Raw genomic sequence first — 19,056 nt, 5'->3', positions numbered from 1 at the left:
AGTAAAAATATTCCTTGATATGGAACAGTTAGATTTTCTGCTCGTTTTCACCGCCCATGTCACCAGGAAGAGCCAAACTTAATTAATGTGTTGGAGGAACACAAGACATTTTAACAGCATAGAAAATGAGCTGGATAGTATCGTGTTAACGGCACATGACGCGTGCAGTTTAGCAGCGAAAATGCAGAAAGCCTCTCTGTTCACTTATCGTGATTGCAAATATTTGTCTGTTTTTATTCTGGCAATTGTTCTCCTGCCTCCAATCCTCTGCTCATCTGCGGTCTCCTTGCCTGCACTCTCCACATCTACCACCACCCCCTCTTCCTCCTTCCTGTAGCCTCCCCAGGGGTCCTGTTTGCTGACATCTCTCTCTGACACAACATGAAAAAGTGGTGAGAAATTAAAAATTGATCACTTTTGAGCACAGGGTTGCCGTCTCCTCTTCTCACTGGCTAAGAGAGGGAAAGAGAGAGGGAGGGAGAGGGGTTTTTTTGTGGGAAGGCTGCACAAGCAAAAGTTCTTTCAGGGTTGCTGTAGAGCCCGAGTAAGGGGAGGGGGAGCGAGTGAGGCAGCTGAGAGAAGGGTGTGCAAAGGCAAAGAGAGTGATGTTGAGGTGGAGAATTCCCCAGGCAGACAGTGTTGTGCCTTGTGGTTCTGGCTTTAAAGCATGCTGCGTGCCACACATACAGTAGGAGCAGAGGCCATGGCAGAGAGGGGAAGGGTGCGTTTAAGTGTGTGTGTGTGAGAGAGAGGGAGAGAGTGTCTGTATTTGTGAGAGTATGGGTGTTAGCATTTCAGGCAGACAGCATCCTCTTTTCTGCCTGTTGAGCCCCCCAGTCCTCCTCAACATTCCGATCCTGCCCTGGCTCTGCTCACTCTGATATCTTCATCAGACACGCCTGCCTGTAAACACACTTTCACACACACACACACAAACACACACACACAAAGATGCATTACACTGTTGCTCGGGCAAATACACAATCACACATTACAGTCAACGTACAGCTGAGCTCGCAGACACAGCTGTTTATATTGTCTTCCCAACACAAGCACACTCGTACACAAATAAAGCCTTTATGCGTTTTTCAGCTGTGTGTTTGATCATGCTCATAAGACTGATTATGCCCTCTGTACCTATACGCCCAGTTTATTGATTTGTGTTTGTGTCTGTGTTCATATGTGTCTGTGTCTGTGCTCGGTCAGAAATGAGATGAGATAGAATGAGGTCTTAGGCTGATGAAAAGCTGTCCGCTATAAACCAATGTCATGCATTGATTTTCCTGGTAATGAGTTCCCAGAATGTAGACGAGCACATGGAGGCATTGAAACATACACATGTACATGCACATGTCACGAGCACTTCTGTTTTCAAGGAAACATACATAAGAGATAGGTAATGAGAGCATGTATCTAAAATGTATCAAGGGTTGGAAAAAAATATGTCTAGCAGATAATCTTCAATATCACTTAATTAAATTGCTTCTTTTTTATTTGTTGCATTGCTTTAGCTAATCACGTGTACCTTATTTCTAAAAGCAGAAGTTTTTGCTAAGTAGCTAATTAATATTATCCCTGTCCTTATATATCGCATGTGCCCCCAATTCCTGTTAATATTTGCTGCATGTGCTTTCACGGCTCCGGCACAAATCCGAACTCTGTACTGTTCACCCCTCCAAAATTAGTCAGAGGAGCCTGGCTTTCCTAAAGACTCTTTCTTTATCTCCGCACCCCTCTCTCTCTTTTCCTCTGCTTCTTTCTCTCCCCTGCTGAGAGGATAAGGGCACTCCCACTCTTAGTCAACTGTAGGGCATTTTCACTGAGGTAACTGTGAGGTTAGCTTGATCAGCTTTTAGTTATAGGAAAACTTTGGCACCTGCCGCGCAATGGGCCCTCAGGCACTTTGGTGTACTTTTACTTTCAGTGTTTACCTCAAGTACCCGGTCATTCTCCATGCGCAACTTTTTTTAAATCAGTTATACAACAGAACAGAGAGTTGCATCATGCAGTTTGTCCAAATGGGTTAATTTCTATCTTTCTCTTTGATGCCCTGACGATAATATCCTCTGACGGGTCATGTGGTTCTTTAGGGGTCTAATCAAATCGCGCTATTCCAGCAAGTGCAGAGAAATTCCTCCAAGCATGTTCCCTCCCAGTGCAGCTGCAACAACTCTGCTCCCGGCTGCATATTCCAACACCAGCTTGTTAAACAATTTCAAATCTCAACGCCAACTCTGGCCTATTCATGCCCCCCCAAAGCCCTCCCTCTATCCCTCCATCCCTCCCTCTGTCCCTCCTCTGATCCCATTTCACAGTGGAACCATCAGGAGCTTATCCCAATCTCAGCCTTGGCCCAGGGCCCAAAGCAGTGCAGGGCCCGCCTGAACTCAGCTGTGAACTCTCAACCTTTCCTTCAGTGCCCTTCACTCCTCAGTCAGCTGCCTCCCCCTTTTACCCAGACTCCATCTCTGCCTATTTTAGGAGGGTTTTGGATGAGGGCCTTTATATGCACTGGGTGCTCTTATGCACAGTTTACAGGGCACGTCTAAACACACTCAGGGTGTCGAGTAGAGCTCAACAATAACATAAACTCTCTGCTATTATCCAGACAGCAGCCAAGACACCAACAAGCCACCCAACTAGGCAGCCAGCCAGCCAGCTAGTCAGCTATCTGGCCAGGGAGTCACACTGCTGCATGCTGTCAGCCGAACAATTATCATAGTAGCCACCTAGCCCATCGGCCAGCCAGCCATCATGAACATTGCAAAGCTCGGCTAACTAACACTGCTCTGAAAATGTGTCCCCTGAGTAGAAAAGGCGATTGTGCTAATTTCCTTTTTCTCACTTTGTTTTTAAAACCACTAAGTATGTCAGCTGGCACTGGCTAGTGGCTAATGACAGAAGTCCCAGCCAAAAGACTGTAAGTCTCTGTTTTAGTCATTGCAGACACAAACCAGCAGCTTTAGCCTTGACAACTTCTACTTTCCATGTTGCACTGAGCTTAATTTCGCTCTCCATGTCTCTCTTGGGACAGACTGTATTTCCTGAGTATCAGGAGTTATAATAATGAGATTGGGGTTTTAAAGACTTGCGCTCAGTCCATAGTGTGTGCCACTGGTCATGCTATTCTGGCCTCTCCCTCCGAATGCTCTGCTGACATTTAAGGGGTCAAGAGAAGGTCAGGATTAATGCGCTGTTCTATATAAGGGACTGAGCAAATAATGTTTGTTCACCTAACAGTTACAGTAAAGGCCAAAACTTGAGAATTTAGGTGAGATAATGTGATTTTGAAGAACATGTAAATGCAGTTGCTTAGTTATTTGCAGGACTGGCATTTAGCATTTTCAGTATAATGGACATGTATGTATGTAAATTGTAAACATAACCCCCATAGGCAGAGGTAATAAAAGTCAACGTTAGTATAGAGTGAAGGACTATAGTTGTCGAAACCTTTTGGAGTTATTCTGGTGTGTTTGCTCAGTGTCCACAATGGGCAGTGCTGGTGATGTCTGTTGCGTTAGCGAATGTATCTGACCCCGTTTGGAGAAGCATGCAGCAAAGGTGTTGACAGGACAGAGGTGCTCCGTGGCTCTAAACTCCCTTTAAACTACCTTTGGCCGAGCCGAAGCTAAAAGTGCTCATCATATCAGCTCTCTGCTGTACTCACAGAGGGAGGAAGGAGAGATAGGAAGGTAAGAGCAGTATCCTGGGCTCTATTGGAAAGAGGTTGCAAGGTTTTATGACATTATGTTGGCTTCTCATATTTTTCACTGAAGAGATTTACCTACAGTATGTGTTTATGAATGCCCACACTTGTGTATGCTTGTGTATCTGTGTCTCTGTGGGGTATCTTAATTAATAGTGTGTGTATGTGAATGTGTGTGTGTGATCTCAGTGACACGCATCCCCTTTATGAGAGGCACATCACACTACAGATGACCCTGTTGGATGGCGATGGCCCTTTTAACTACAGCACCCTGATGCAATCCCCTGTAAATACATTAAACCAAGCTGCAGAGGAGGAAGCTGCTTATCCATCCTCCCTGGCTCTTTCTCCATCTCTCTTTCCTTCTCTTGCTCTATTCTTGGTCTTTATCCCATTTTACCTCTCCCTCTCTCTCATTTGCTTTGTGTCCGTGTCGCTGTATTTGTCTCATTCTTGCTTTTCTTTTATGCACTTTCTGGTTTCCGTCCTCGTCGCTATCTGAAAGTACAGCATACAGACACTCCCTAGTCACTGAGCTACACTGACTAACCTCTGCCGATCTGGTTCACCCGCTCTCCTTAGCCACACTGCCTGCTGCCCACCTTTACCGCCAACCCCACCCCTCATTGCCTCGCACCCCGGCTGGACAAGAGTATCAGCCCAAACCTGCCTTGGGGTCACAGGGACTGCCAAAGGTGCGATGAGTGACGTGGCACTCTGGCTGACCCCTGGCAGCTTGGCAGGGCTGCCTCCCTAATGAGATTAGCTGGGTAATGCCGACTCTGTGTCTGTTTCTCCTGCCGCCCAGCCTGGCCCACCCTGGGGCTCTTTATTTAGCCAGCAGCAGGACAGGGTGTGCCAGCATTCGCAGGTCGAGGGCAGGACAGGACCCACAAGCCCACTGCCCTCGCTCGTCCCTTGCCCGTACCATACCTATCTGAGCTGACCAGCCAGGGGCTTCACCATTATGCATTGTTTTTGTCTCTACACATGGCTGTGTCTAACTTCATCAATAAATCTCTGTCTGTCTCACTTGGTTCCTGTGACTTAGCGTAGCGTGCTCATTCCTTGTCTTGTCTGTCTTCCTCATCTTTCTCAGCTCTCTCATCAGTCATTAAACACACAGGTAAAATTGCTTTTTATTGGATGACCAGAACAAAACAAGGCAATGATCAAACAATGCCCCGATCCCTTGAAACACATGCACACACATAAACACACACACACAAACACTATTCAGAGCCAGGCGACCGAGCAAGGAACCCCGGAAACTCAGCTCTCATGTATACGTGTGACTGGCTTTGATGATTGCTCATAGCAGCGTAAAGTGCAAAGCTGCTCAGTGTACCGCTCTGTGAAGACACAGACTTAGACTGTATTACCAAAGCTGTGGCCACCAGCCTGGAACTAGTTAGGTAGCCATTCAGCTACTTTTTACAATCTTCAGTCAGAACATGATATTAAAGTTGCTTTCTCTGTATTACTATTATCCTCTTTGCCTTTCCAGCCTCTTTGTCCCTTTGTTTAGATGGCTCAGAGAGATGTTGCTACCCTTATTAGCAGTGTGCAAGTTTAAGTGCCATTTTAATGCCTCCAATTTTGTCAACGTCGAGAGATGAGGCAGCCCCCCATGGCACAGGTGTGCCCCCCTCATCTCTAGGGTCACATTCATTCTTAGAGTGTGTGACACCTCCTGTGAGTCTGACAGTGCTGTGAAGTCCAGCCCAGGTGTTCTTACACATACGTGTGTCTGTGTGTGTGTGTGTGTGTGTGTGTGTGTGTGTGTGTGTGTGTGTGTGTGTGTGTGTGTGTGTGTGTGTGCGCGCGCACCAGCACCTGCTTGGCTCTGGTCCTGGGGCTCAGACAGGTTCAAGTTCCACCCAAACAAACATCCTGTACCCGTCGCTTATGAGACATGTGTGCATGTGTTCAAATGTACGTTTGTCTGCATATGACTGACAAGTGTAATCATCTTACTTATGCCGTAGGCCCTCTGTGCTCATCATTTACACTTAAGGATTGTGTTACCTACACTTTGTCAAAGAAGAAGAGTCGCTCTTCACCTCGTGATTGCTCCCACGTCTGAGGTTTTGAATCAGCCTCTGATATTCTGTGTCTCTACTCATTTCTGTCAACATGAGAACACTATGGACAAATGTGCCACCCTCTGCCAAGAGCAATATTTAGAGTGGTGATCTAGCTTTAACCCGAATCCCCTTCTCTGTGTTTCAGTTTAACACCTCTCTTTCACATGCGCATGCCAGAATCCTCGCTGAAAAGAACTCTCTCTCTCTCTCGCTCTCTCTCTCTGTCTATTGGCTCAGCACAGACAAGTCACAAGATGCATGCTGAAAAGAGCAGAGATGCACACACAAACATATATACCGCTGACCACCCCCATACTGTATCACTTTGCTGATATGAACCTTTAGAAAAGAGAAAGAAAAGAAATTGTGAGGTAGATTTAGAGACATCCATGTTAATCTCAAAAGAGCGTTCCAAACATATTAGCCATGCAGTTGGATGCACAAGAAACTTAATTAACTGGAGACCTTGTCCATAGATGGCAGGTCAAGGAAATGTCACCCACACAGCACCTCATCTTTTCTTGTCAAGGCATCGCTCTACATTTTTACAAACTGAATATCTCCCTCAACCTTTTAAACTCTGTTTATATCTTTAGAAGTCCCAGAAAAAACATACTCTATTTCCCTATACACCAATTTCCTATACACCAATTCCTGCTTAATTTATATATGTGTGTGTATATAAGTTTTAATGTTGTGGCTGTCTATGTACCAAAAGGCATCATTAGGTAAAGGCTTAAAACACTATGTGAGACATTAGGAAGACTTGTCAACATGTAAGAAGCTGAAAAAACTGTACAATTGGCCACCAAGATGGGAGATTAAAATCTTGCCATACAATTTAGCACAGAAGAAATGCTGCTGTAGTAAGGCCATGAAGACAACAAAGCAATAAACATCTTGAACATCTTGAAAGCACACCCAGGGAGCGGCCTTCATGTTGTCCAAGGCTGCCTAGAGAGCACACATTGGAAAGGATAAACATCTATATTGTTTACTGTTATACTTCTGACAGTGACTATGGGAGAAGGGAAGAATTGTTTAGTATACTGTTCACCATCATTCAGAACTGCTCAAGAACAGACATCACCATTGTAAGTCGTTGACTTCAACGCCTTGACTAGAAGAGACAATACAGACAAGGTCTAGGAGAGATGAATGACAACTTAGAGAAATTCCCAGATTTTGGGCCACCAGCAACCTTTTCATCAGAGGTAGCATTTTTCCTCCAGACATAAAGATACGTAAAGTTACCGAGTTATCACCAGAACTTTCCATTGAAAACCACATTGACCATGCGTACATCGCAAAGAAGTTCAGGAGTTCCCTTCCAAATGTATGTTAGACAACGAGCCAATGTTTCTTCAGGCCATCGTGTTTTGGTTGTGTGAAGCTGAGGTTGAAGAGAAATTGGACATTGGAGTGAAGAAGCTATGATATAACAGGGAAAAGAAACTGAGGCTGACCTTGAACCACCTGATGCCGAGACCTAGATATAGAGGCCTTGAGGATTGGCCACACATGAGAGGTTGGCTCAAGACCAGCATGTTCGGACAACCCTTGTTGATGGCTTAAGTAAATACAGTACGTAAGGAGGACGCTGCAAATTCTCTCTTTCTCTATTTTACTTTTATTTCAATAATGGATAACATTTTATAGTTTAACTATATCTCATGTTATTTTTGATACCCATTTTTCATGTCTTTCAATTATTCTCAAAAAGAAAAATATCCTATGACATGCAATGTTCCAGAATAAACGTGCATGACATTAACATGAGAATCCCAAAGTGAGTTTCTGTTCAGCTGGAGAGGTCAAGTTTATATGCCTCTCAGATTTTCCTATAAGGCTTTCTATCCAGTTGTAATGAATTGAACACTCTACCATTTATAAGACTCTAGCTCATTTCCAGTTTGTAATCCTTTGGTTGAATGGTCGATTGGGTCTGAGACATTTTTCACTGTGCCAACTATCCATTTTGTTTAGCTCGGTTGCATTTTAAACAAACTATTGTACTCCCAGCAAAATCTGCAGGAGATTGTGAGAGTACATATGAATGAAAGCCCTCTTCTTATGCATACAGTATTGCTGCTTGAGTGTGTGTTTGGGTTTTCTTTCTTTACCGCTATGTGAGCCACAGGGTGTGGTGCACAGCTCAGGATCTGTGGGGTGGCCCATCATGCTTTGCCCTTACAGAAACACTGGAGCAGGACAGCCCTAAGCCATATGGCAGGGGTCCCTGGTCTGTTGGCTGACAAGTAACATTTTGACCGCAGCACAAACACAACATCCACCCCCCTGGAGACTGAAGACTGAGGCTTTGGGCTGTTTAACAGTAGGGACTGGACTGTTAGAGAACTCCAGGCTTCATGCAGTGTGCAGTTAGAGGCTAAGCACCCCAAAGAGTGTCATATTTAAAAATGAATCAGGAAAGTCTGCACCAGAGGCTATAAGGTGGATGATATAAGTTGGAACCAGACACATACAAAACACTTCCATTGGAGGCCTTGGTTAATTGTGAGTTTAAATTGCAGGATTTGCACTTTTTTCAGAGACTCTGTCAGGCAACGAAAGGAAAGAATACAGGAAAACAGAAAAGTAAACAGGAAAAAGGCTTCATTTTAAGTGTGTCTGTGTCAGTGGGATAGAGAGAGAGAGAGAGAGAGAGAGACCATGTGAGTGGGAAAGTGTCAAGAGAGGTAAGAGTCAGATAAACAGATTAAGAAAGTAAGTGAGAGAAAAGAGGATAAAGTAGACAGGGAAAGACAGGGAAAAAGAGGGCATGAACGTCTTGTAGCGTAAGAGAGAAAAGAGCAGCCAGAGAGAGAGGAAGATAGCGGGAGGATCCCGCTGGATGGGGGGATTGTAACATCACACTATAGGGTCCCTTATGGGACAGCCACAGACGGAGCACACTCCCTGCTGCATGCAGGAAGAGGAAGCTTTGCCAGCGTGGAAAACATACAAGAGTAGAACGAGACACAAGCAGAGCAGAGAAAAACGCAGTTCTCCCCAGAGATGGGAATTTTCTGCTAGCGCACACACTATGTAGGCAGATAGCTGAGAGAGAAGAGGGGAGGAGATGGCAGAGAATAAGTAAAACGAGGGATAGCGGAGGACGGGAGAAGGGAGCAGCATGATGAATAGATGAGATGGTGCATGGGAAAGTAGAGGAGAGCTGTTCAGAGAAAAAGGAAAAGCAGAGGGGGGATACTTTGAAGAAGTCAGATAAATAGATCTGTAACATAATGGTATAATGAGAATAGAGCAGAGCATATAAGGTGATTGGGAAGGGATGTTGTCTTTTGATATTTACTTAAGAGACTAAATTATTACATGTTACTTTAATTTTTAGTTTAATGTTTTTTAACCTGATCCACGCTGCACAAAGCTTCTCTTGTACAACAGTTAAAATACTTAGATTATTCAAAATATTGAATGACTAATTCTTTTAAAACTAATATTAAGGAATTTTCAGTTTAACATTGTGGGAACTAGGTCTTAAATAAGGATGAAAACCCCTTTGTGTATAAAGACGTCAAACATTTTCATCCTTGTGATATTCAATACGATATCTGTGTGTGTGTGTGTGTGTGTGCGTACGTGTGTTTGTGTGCATGCATGTTTGGAGTGTGGATGGTACACATGAAAAGTGCCATTACCCTAAAGTAACTTAAGTGGCGTATTAGTGCAACTCAGTGAGAGCCATGGGGTCATGAGAGAGGCTCTGATCAGAGGTCAGAGTGTGGTGCTGTGAAATGGGACATTACCGCTCACCAACACAGCTATAAATACAGAAAGAAACTTTAACTGCTGTAAAATATGAGGCAGCATATAGGGTGTTCGTGTCCACGGGCGTGCGCACATGCACGCAAGGCCGCATGTGCTCGAGTGTGTGTGTCTAGGACTGCAGTTTTGCTTAAGGGAGGGAAGTGGATGGGGTTAGGGAGGGGTTTAATATGCTACTTTAGCCCTTGGGGGCCTGTACAGTTGAAAGTCAGTGCATGAGGCGTGCAGAATCACACCAGCCTGCATTACAGAGGGACCGTGGTGGTGGATTGGACGGGCGGGAGTGGGGGTATGCTATAAAAAGTGAAATCATATCACTTAGCAGCTGAGTGCAGATGAAGCTGTGTTTGAACTGGGAGGCATAAATTATACATTGTAAACAGAGCGTTGGGAGACCACGGCTCGTTTAAATTATGACAGAGGGTAGTTTTTCTCCTCTCCTTTCTTCTTCCTTCCCGCACTTCTGTTTCTGCCGCACTCACTCCCAGTTTCCTTCCCCTTTCTCTCAGTCCCCCTTTCCTGCTGACTTTTTTACCTCTCACTTTTCTCCAACACCTACCTTAACAAGCATCCACCTCCGACACACACACACTCGCTCACATTCTTTAGTTGTTTGCTGTTAGGAAAAAGCTATTTTCTCCAAATGTTTCAGTTATTTATTTCATTTCTTTTTGAATTTTTTTCTTGGTTATGCTTTTCCATTGTTGAAATGCTGTGGCACCTTTTCTCACTGCCCTCTCATTCCACACATGTCATGGATGGAGGTCAAAACTGGGCGAGCAGAGTTCTACATGATTTGATCAATGTGTCCCTCCTGCATAGTTCAAGTAGTATTTTTTTTAAAGGTGCCTCCATCCCTCCTGACAAGTGCGAGGTTATTGATCAGTTTATTCTATTTGCCGTTGACCGCTCGGCTCGGCCTCTCTTCTCACAAGTCAATAGTGGAGGATTGAGAGGGTGAGTGCCTCCCCTGACCTCCCCTCCCTCAATCTCTGAGTCTGTCCTGTCCACCACATATACACAAATACACACACATTCAGAAGATATACACACACATGCACAGAATGAATGACTCTCTCTGCCTGTTGTACCCACACCTCTGATCCCAGCTACAATTTTGATTAATCTTGAAGTGCTGCAAGGTCAGGGCAGGACTGTGTGTGTATCTGATGTTAGCTGACGCTGTTAGATAAAGGTCTTAAGCTCGGTTGGGGTGGGTGCTCTCTTTTTTATTTATTTTTTTCTCTGTGTCTCTGTGTAAACGTGTGTCTGTGCCAGGATGGGTGTAGAGTGTGTCTCCTCTAGAGGTGATCGTGGCCACTCTGAAGCAGGGATCAGTGACCTCGCCCTGTTTGGCAGGCTCAACTTGTGTGTCTCTGTGTGTATTTGTACATGTTTGTTCTCCTACTGATTATAGAAAGTCTTCCAGAGCACGGACTGTTGGGCCATTTTCACTCCTACAATAACACTGCATTAGAAATGGAGACACAGCACAGTTGAAACATTTTTTATTAAGTCAATATTTTAAATAAGACACCTCCATGTAAAAAGCATTTTCTGATTAAACCCAAGTAAGATCATACTTATAAGCAGTAATCGAATTAAAACATGTGAAGTATTTCAATCCTATAGTTGCATCGTTATTATTATGACAAACTGGATTATTTACAATATTTTGCAACATCCTCACACAGCAGTTACCAACTGATTGACAGCTCATGTCCTGTGCACAGGATAAGTGGTGCTATGAGGAAGTCACATTTCAGGGGTGAGGGAGAAACTGTTGTTATGCTACACATTTAAAAGGAAATGGATATTATGAAGGGGTGGAATGAGCACAAGCGTTGCAATATTTTCAAAAAGGTTGCAGGAACGTCGGACGTAAAACGTAGTGCACGTGAGTCATAATCAGGGTACCGTCTGTGGCACGTTAACAATAGTATGAATGGAATATTCTATTAGCACCTCATGTAAACAATACAACAGAAATAATGTCTTATTCTGAATAAGGTCCATAGTCTTATTCTTGCCGTCCATGAAAATATAGTCACTCCTTCATTATTTAAAAAGTAAATAGTTGGTCAGCCAACACGGTGCAGTGCCAGATGCAAACCTTTTTTTTTTGTTGTTGTTGTCTTAAAGTTTTAACACGAATGAAAAGAATATGAGGGTGAAGCGTTGTGTCTGTTATAAAGTGAAAGAAACATCTTAATGCCACTTGCAATTCCAAAGTCCGTCGTGTGTGAAGTTTTACTGTGTACATTTTCCTCCATGTTTGGGTGATGAATTAGCTCAGTTTCTCTCAGTGCTCATCAGTGTTGCTTCATTTCAGGACTTAGTTAATTTATGAAGAGCAGACTGGGGGCTGCAACCCCTTGCCTCTCCACAGAGCAAGAGGAGATAATTATTCTCTTTCTGACTCATACATTTCGATGAAAAATGCATACAGCTGGGGCTCCAAGCAGCTTATCAAAAGGTTAACTCTTCCCCACAGTTGCCCATGCTTACAAAGGGGAACGGTTCTGACAACAGTGGCGGCATCGAGCCACTTTGTGTTTTCCTGCTGTTTTGTTTGGGTGTTTTCGACAATGTTTGTGACCCGCCGGTGGCCCGGTGCTTTGTTTTCCCGAAGTTAACTTTCAATCAAGAGTGGAGCCGGCACTTTGTTTGTGTTGAGTTCCGTGCATCATTTCTGAGACCTGAATATACAGTGCTTACAGCAACTTTCAGCTCAAGTTACATGCAAACAAAGCTGCAAACCGGTTTCATAGTTTTATATGATATATTTGTAGTTTGTTAATTATAGATTTATACGTAAGCTCTGACAGCTTTTATTTTTCTGGTGAACATATACAGTGTGTTCTCCCCAGTATGCACATCATTGTGCTTGATAGCGCTTTAGATCATCTCATTTGAGATTCAAAAATCTTTTGCCTTTTTCACCTTCACGTACTCGGTATTCCCACATACACTATTGTCACTCATTCACACACACACAAAGTTAACACACACACACACACAGGCCTTATGTGGAAGGAGTGCTGCCCGGAAAGTGATAGCAAGAGAAAAGAAGCTCTGGAGAGTGAGTTATCTCTTCAGATGTCATTGAGGGGCGCCTCCTTTCTCTCCCTCTCCTTCCCTCTATCATTTCCCTCTTTCCTCCCTTCTCTTCGTCTCCCTCTCTCTTGTTCCCACTTGCTCTCTCAAATCATGCTCGCCTCCAGTGGTATTCAGACAGTCCAAGGACAAAGTAGAGATATGCTGGGAGCAATGGACTGTCCGTCAGTGTGTGTGTGTGCGCACGCCTGTGTGAGAGAAAGGCTTGTTGTTGAGTCTTTGAAGCTGCTCTTCCCTCGTCCTGACAGATTGGATTCTCGTCTCTCTCTATTTAACCCCTGAATGCTACATCACACATTCACACACAAACAAAACACACTTTTTCCCAGGCTGCTATTGACAAATCTAACAACACTATGCAAAATTTACGATTCACCCAGAGCTCCATGCACACCTTGCTGATGTCGAGGTCATGCCCTTGTGTTTAAGAACTGTTACACTTACTTCATTTGATATTTATTGGCTTGTCAAGGTGACTGTAATGGCATTAAATCGTTCATTTCCATAAAGATGTAAGATGTGTGTTTGTTTTCCATTATTCAACCGTCTGGGCCTTGTATTTACTGGGCAAACCAAAGGTCTTTATATTATTAAGTCATGCAGTGTGTCAATGTGGCCTCGGCTTGTCTGGCTAAACCAGACTGAAGTAGATGGCCCCGGGGTCTGTGACCCTGAGAGAGGCGCACGCACACACATAACTACACACAAAACAACCAGATGCCTGACCTCGTGCCACACACATTCACACAAGAAATCCATCCCGGAGACAGGCTTCTCCCTGTGTGTATGCGACGCGGCTGCTCCACTCTCTCAGACAAACAGGGGAAATCCTCCTTGTCTTGCCTTGTCCATCACAGGCCATCTCACTGTCCCAGCACACGTGGCTGCCTGCAAACCCTCCCCCCCTGACCTCCCCAGCCAGGCTCCGAACCCAAGACACTCATATCCACAAGCACAGGCCCCTTGGCTCCAGCCGGGTTCCCCTGACGCAGGGACACACGCATGCAGGAAGTTTGAGGAGAGGTTTGTGTCAGTTTGCTTCTCTTAGAACACTTCAGGTCTGACCCTCTCTTGACCAGGCGGCTTCCTCCCCCTCCATCTCTCCGTAAACAACCACATCCCCGCGACAGAAGGCGTCCCGGCTCGCCAAGTGTAATAACATCATTCATGTTTTGATGTGAGGTGGGAAGTCGATGTGAGTTAGGGAGGCTGACTCACGTAGACATGGCAGTGTGTTATGGGCGTGCGTACACGTTTGTTTCCGTCTGGGATTTCTCCAATTGCATCGACAGCAGATCTTCGTCAGGGAGAAAACCGTGTTAACCTGTCACCTTAGCAGTCTTCTTCCACGATTTATCCACCGCATGTCCTTAAAAGACACACAGGCCTGTGCATGCACATGCACACGCTCTCAGACATGTGCACACACACATAAAGAAGGGTTGTCCACTGATCTTGTTGAGTGTGTGTCAACTCCATTAGCACATTCCCAGATAGGGCCAGAGCCCTCTTATCTGTGGCGACCCATTAATTACACTTTGTTCCCTTAAGTGATCTATTTCAGACCTGCCCCGCCCTAAACACCCACTCTGCTATCTCCACCCCTGGCCTGTTCCTCCCCCACCTGACCCTCTCTTCCCTCCTCTCCTCTCCTCTCCTGTCCTCCACCGTATGTGCTACAATGCACGGGATCAAAAGGTCAGGTGACAAGTACCTCTATACATGGACACCAGGTGTGTGTATGGTAATTCATTTGAGTAAAAAAAGACAATGAGGCTCTTCCAGAACGCTCTGTTGTTAGATGTACTTTCAAAACCTCTCTCGCAGTAAACTCGTAGTCCAAAATGTGGAATGTAGTCGTCGTATAGAAAATGTCCTTCAGAAGAGAAGTTCTCTTACTGTGCATCAGTCACCTTTTCTAAGGCGGATTTGTTTCGTTTGTTCAAACAGAAGGCTGTGAATAACTCTTGAGCTGAATATCAGCTTTCGTCTGTGTCCTCCTGCATGTGTGCCAGCCTCTGGGAGATACCAAGCAGTGTACTCACGCAGTGTTTGAATTGTTGCTGAAATGTGTTGCTAGATGGCTTGTGTCCTCTCACCTATTAGAAACTTGCAAGGGTACATGTGAGTGTGCTTCTGTTTGTGTTTACCTTCAGTCTTGAGGCTTAATGTGAAATTTTGCATCTCCACTAGTTCGATCAAAAGCTTTTCCTCTCTTTTTGTGTCCAATAGTCGTTGTTTGAGATTGAGACACATCGGGTGACATATCATTGCATAGTGTAATTTACACCCACTGCAAAACTCTTTTTTGAGCTTGTAATGCTGATGAGTTCTTTGGGTGAAGTGCTGGTCATGACTACTGTTGCTATAAGGTCCTAAAATCAGCCGTTTTTAGATATAAGCCCCTGCATGGTGATGCAACAAGAAAGAAAAATTGATGTAAATCAGTAAATATATGATGCATGTAATGTAGATTCCCTGACTGTGCTGCTGATAGTCTATAAATCCCATTAGCAGTTATACCTTACACCGCAACGCATGTGTCAGTGGTGTTAATGGCTGAGCTCTATCCTTTAAAGATGAGTCTAGTGTGTGAAGGAGGGCTGTATATAAGTTTCACACTCAAGTCTGTCTATTCTTTGACCACTGGTCGGTCTTTCTTACAGGTTTACAGGTGCAGGTCTCTCCAACCCTTCTCCTCCTTCTCCTTTGAGTGATGTGTGCGTGTCTTGACATTGTAGGAGTGTGTGTGTGTGTGTGTGTGTGTGTGTGTGTGTGTGTGTGTGTGTGTGTGTATGTGTCTTTGCCTGTTATTATCCTGAAGGTGCTCAGGAGGTGTGTGTACATGTGCGACCATTGCCGCACATGTAAACACACCTTGTGCACACACATTGTGCGACTTCAAAGTGGAAGAGAGGTTGTGTGTCCATGTGAGTGAAGACTGAGTGTAGTATAGTGAAGTGGTGCAGTTAGAGACTGTGCTGGTGAGTGTGCGACTATGTGCATGGCCATACCTACGTGTGCACGCTCCACCTCCACCACTGGCTGTGGCAAGGTTGTCTGCCCTGACCCATGCCCAGGCATCATGATGTGTTTGTGTGTGTGTGTGTGTGTGTGTCAGTCAGTGTGCGTGCATGTGCCTGTGCCTATGGGAGTGCATGCATGCAGCGCCTCCACGTCTTTGTGGGGGCCTCTCTTTTCAGCCATGCTGCTTCTGAGACACATTGTGCCTGGGCATAGAAACAGAAGCTCTCCATTGCCCCTCAATAGGCCAAAAACAAAACCATGTCAGGCGAGCTAGCAGCCCCCGAGTGTTTGCCATTTAAGTCCCAACCAATGGTTGCACAGATGGAACAAAAGGCCTGGACAGGGAAGGAGGCCTGCACTGTTTACAGTGGTAATGTCTGGGTGGCACTCCCAACAAGGCCCCTCCATACACATGCATGTGTGTGTGTGCACACTCAGTCAGTCACTCTCTCTCATTCTGTCTCTCCCTCTGTCACATACAAACACTAAATCAACAGGTACATGCACAGATCTAGCGATTGGAGAAACAAAATCTGCCAGTAAATCTCGATTGAGTGAACATTTGTTCTCCATAATGATGAATTTATGAAGTTAGGAAATTGTTTGTAAGGGAAGAAATAGCAGAGTGTGTGTCGTATGTGTACATATGATAAATGTAGGGGCAATGTTTTGTTTAAGGTTTCTATAATTTCTTTCTATTACGAAACCTCTTCACAGTTATGTTCCTTAGTCATTCCTTAGAGTTAAATCTCTAAAGCTCCCTTTAAATCAAGTAGTACATTTAATTGTATTTTTATTGGACTCTAGATATTTTTTCTTGAATTGTTTCCTTTCTTTTTAGCCTTTTCTCAAATAGTCATTCACTTTTATTTCAAATATAACAGTGTCCCTCTAATGAGATTAGTACAGCCATATTTAAACAAACAGTTCTGTCTCTCATCAATTTAATTTGTGAATTTAATGTCCTTCCTTGCTCCTGTCCTGACAACACAGATACATTTTGAGCGAGTTGTTTCCACATGCTGTTGAAATACAACGTTATCCTGAATCTTCCTTTTGAATAATTGAATGCAGTTTTACAAAATCTGTCTCTCTGTTGTTAATGTCATTATCATTTTAATGCAAGAAGTAAATGGGGGACAAAATGGTGCAGACGATGTGTTTGTTGAATGCCACACACATCTGCCTCTCCTCTCATTCAAAGTGTCTCATCCCATTTTGGCGCAGGCGAGTAAAACAACTGACATCGAGAGGTGCTGTCAGGGGCGAGGGTATGTTTAGGCTTTTGATTTTTACTGAAGAGGAGAAGGGAGAGTCCGACCCTGATATCAAATAGCCCGTGCTGTCCTTGGACTGGGGTTATCTTGTAAATATTCTGCTCCAAGTCTATAAAAGCAAGGGTCCTTTATGATGGCCAAGGCCACTCATTCACGTTAAAATAAAAAAGCACTCAGTGCAGTCTCAGTGTCTGGGTAGGGAGGCAGCGAATGGGGAGGGACAGATGAAGGGAGGGAACTGAGGAGAAAGAAGTGGAAAGAAGTGTGCAGTGTCTTCAGTGTAGAGTCCTTGTTGTCGCAAGTTTAACTCTCCCAGGAAATATTATATGGAATATAAAGTAGCTCACTTAGGGTGATGATTTAAGCAAGTTAATGCAATATTCTGCCTTTTCTGGGCTTCGGCTTGATGTTGTTTCACTGTGTCCCTGTTCTGTTTGTATTTTATTCCAAGTAAATACAGACTTTCCCTCAGTGGCCCCCCGTGTAGCGAGTGATTCAGGTTCCTCATCTCTGGATGTGTAATGAGTTCTGCCTTGTTTTTGTCCAACAACAACACATAATAATGAGCAAAGTAATTAAAAGCAGTACAAGGGAGATGGGGGGGGAAAGCAGCCCCACTTAACCGACGAGCATTAAAAATGAATTCCATTTAAGAAGCAACAGTGAAACGACTGGTTTGATGAAATGAGCTCTGTTTTGAGTCATTTTTCTGTTTCATTTTTTCCCTGTGTGATGCGAGTTGTCTCTTGTGCTCCTGTTGACGAGTGAAGGCTCTACATGATTTTATTAAAAAATGCACATCATAAACAAAAGTATCATTTGATTATACCTGCACTACTCATTCTGTGGGTTTACCTTGATTTTAAATTGGGGTTGGTGGAATAAATATAGACATAAATAAGTTTTGGACTGAAGACAGCATCTCCATGTTTTGTTACAAAGGACAGAGTTGCTGTGGCAGTGTGGCTGACCGCCTGTCACCTGTCCGGGCTCTCTCTGACCTCATCTCCAGAGGCATCGTGGTCCTGCCCCTTTCTGGAAGACAGCCACATGGGACAGAATGACATCCTTGACCTTTATGCATGTCAGCAAGCAACATGACAAAGACCATAACTGTCTATACGCTCCTGTGTATCTCATATGGACAACCATAGGAGCTAATACACACGGTGTCTGCATACACACACACTGCACATGCTCTCACACACACACCACAGAAGATCATCTAATATCAGAGAGCGTCAGGGGCGGAAATCCGATCATCTGACAACCAGGATACAGATAGCGATTCGCCACCGCTGATCCATGCAACAGATAGTTTTCACAAACAGCAGCCTGGCTAAGGTTACAGCCCGCCAGAGCCCGCCGCAAGACGCACTGCTCTGCCTCACACCGAGATAAAACAAAAGCTTAGGTTACCATCGATAGGAAATCGATAAGAAAATGCACTGTTTGTGTTAGATTTTTGATGAAAACTTTGACAAGAGGAAATGAGAAAAAGGTTTGCTTCTGCATGCAATAATATGGTGTTTATCAGTCCTGTTAGATATTCTGTTTTTGTAATTTTCGCTTCATGATTGTATCATTGTTCATCTCCTTTTTTAATTGAAGCTTATTAAATGTTTAACCCAGTTGACAGTATATTTCATTAAACTCTCATAATTGTTTAAAGAAATTCAATTCACGCAAAGTATCATCACTTTACATTTCCCCTTCCTCAAAGTCCTCTTAATAATTTGAATATGTATTTATATTGTAAATGAAGTAAAGAGATATGTCCCCCTTCATATCAATGTAATTATGAATCACAAAAAAAAGAGTTTGATTCAAATAAAATAGGCCATTTGTACACAAGCAATTAACTGGTGCGGCTTTAAATAATGTAGCCCAGATGGAACCTAATTATAGTCGGCATGCTTTGATTCAGGATTTCTGTCTGAGTATCACTCGGGGCGTCACTTTGGCTTTTCAGTCACCTAGCGTTTGTTTTGAAATTTGTGACAATCAGAGCAGATTACCATTTGTAACAGCATGCAGCGTTTGGTGCGCAGGG

General features: G+C 44.1%; 1 protein-coding gene across 5 annotated transcripts in view; it reads left to right on the top strand.

The window, feature by feature from the left end:
* arb2a (ARB2 cotranscriptional regulator A) overlaps positions 1-19,056 on the top strand; it is a 150,384-nt gene that overhangs the window by 125,549 nt on the left and 5,779 nt on the right. The window contains exon 11 of one of the 5 annotated variants that reach the window (XM_020093648.2): positions 4,289-4,425. The exons of the other annotated variants lie outside the window; for them this stretch is intronic. Within the exon in view, the coding sequence (XP_019949207.2) occupies positions 4,289-4,410 (122 nt within the window). The 3' untranslated portion in view covers positions 4,411-4,425. Of the gene's footprint in view, positions 1-4,288; positions 4,426-19,056 lie in introns of those variants that run through there. 5 annotated transcript variants of the gene reach the window in all.

The sequence above is a fragment of the Paralichthys olivaceus genome, chromosome 4 (assembly GCF_024713975.1).
Source record: "Paralichthys olivaceus isolate ysfri-2021 chromosome 4, ASM2471397v2, whole genome shotgun sequence".
Classification (NCBI taxonomy): domain Eukaryota; kingdom Metazoa; phylum Chordata; class Actinopteri; order Pleuronectiformes; family Paralichthyidae; genus Paralichthys; species Paralichthys olivaceus.
This window is presented reverse-complemented; position numbering and strand designations above follow the sequence as displayed.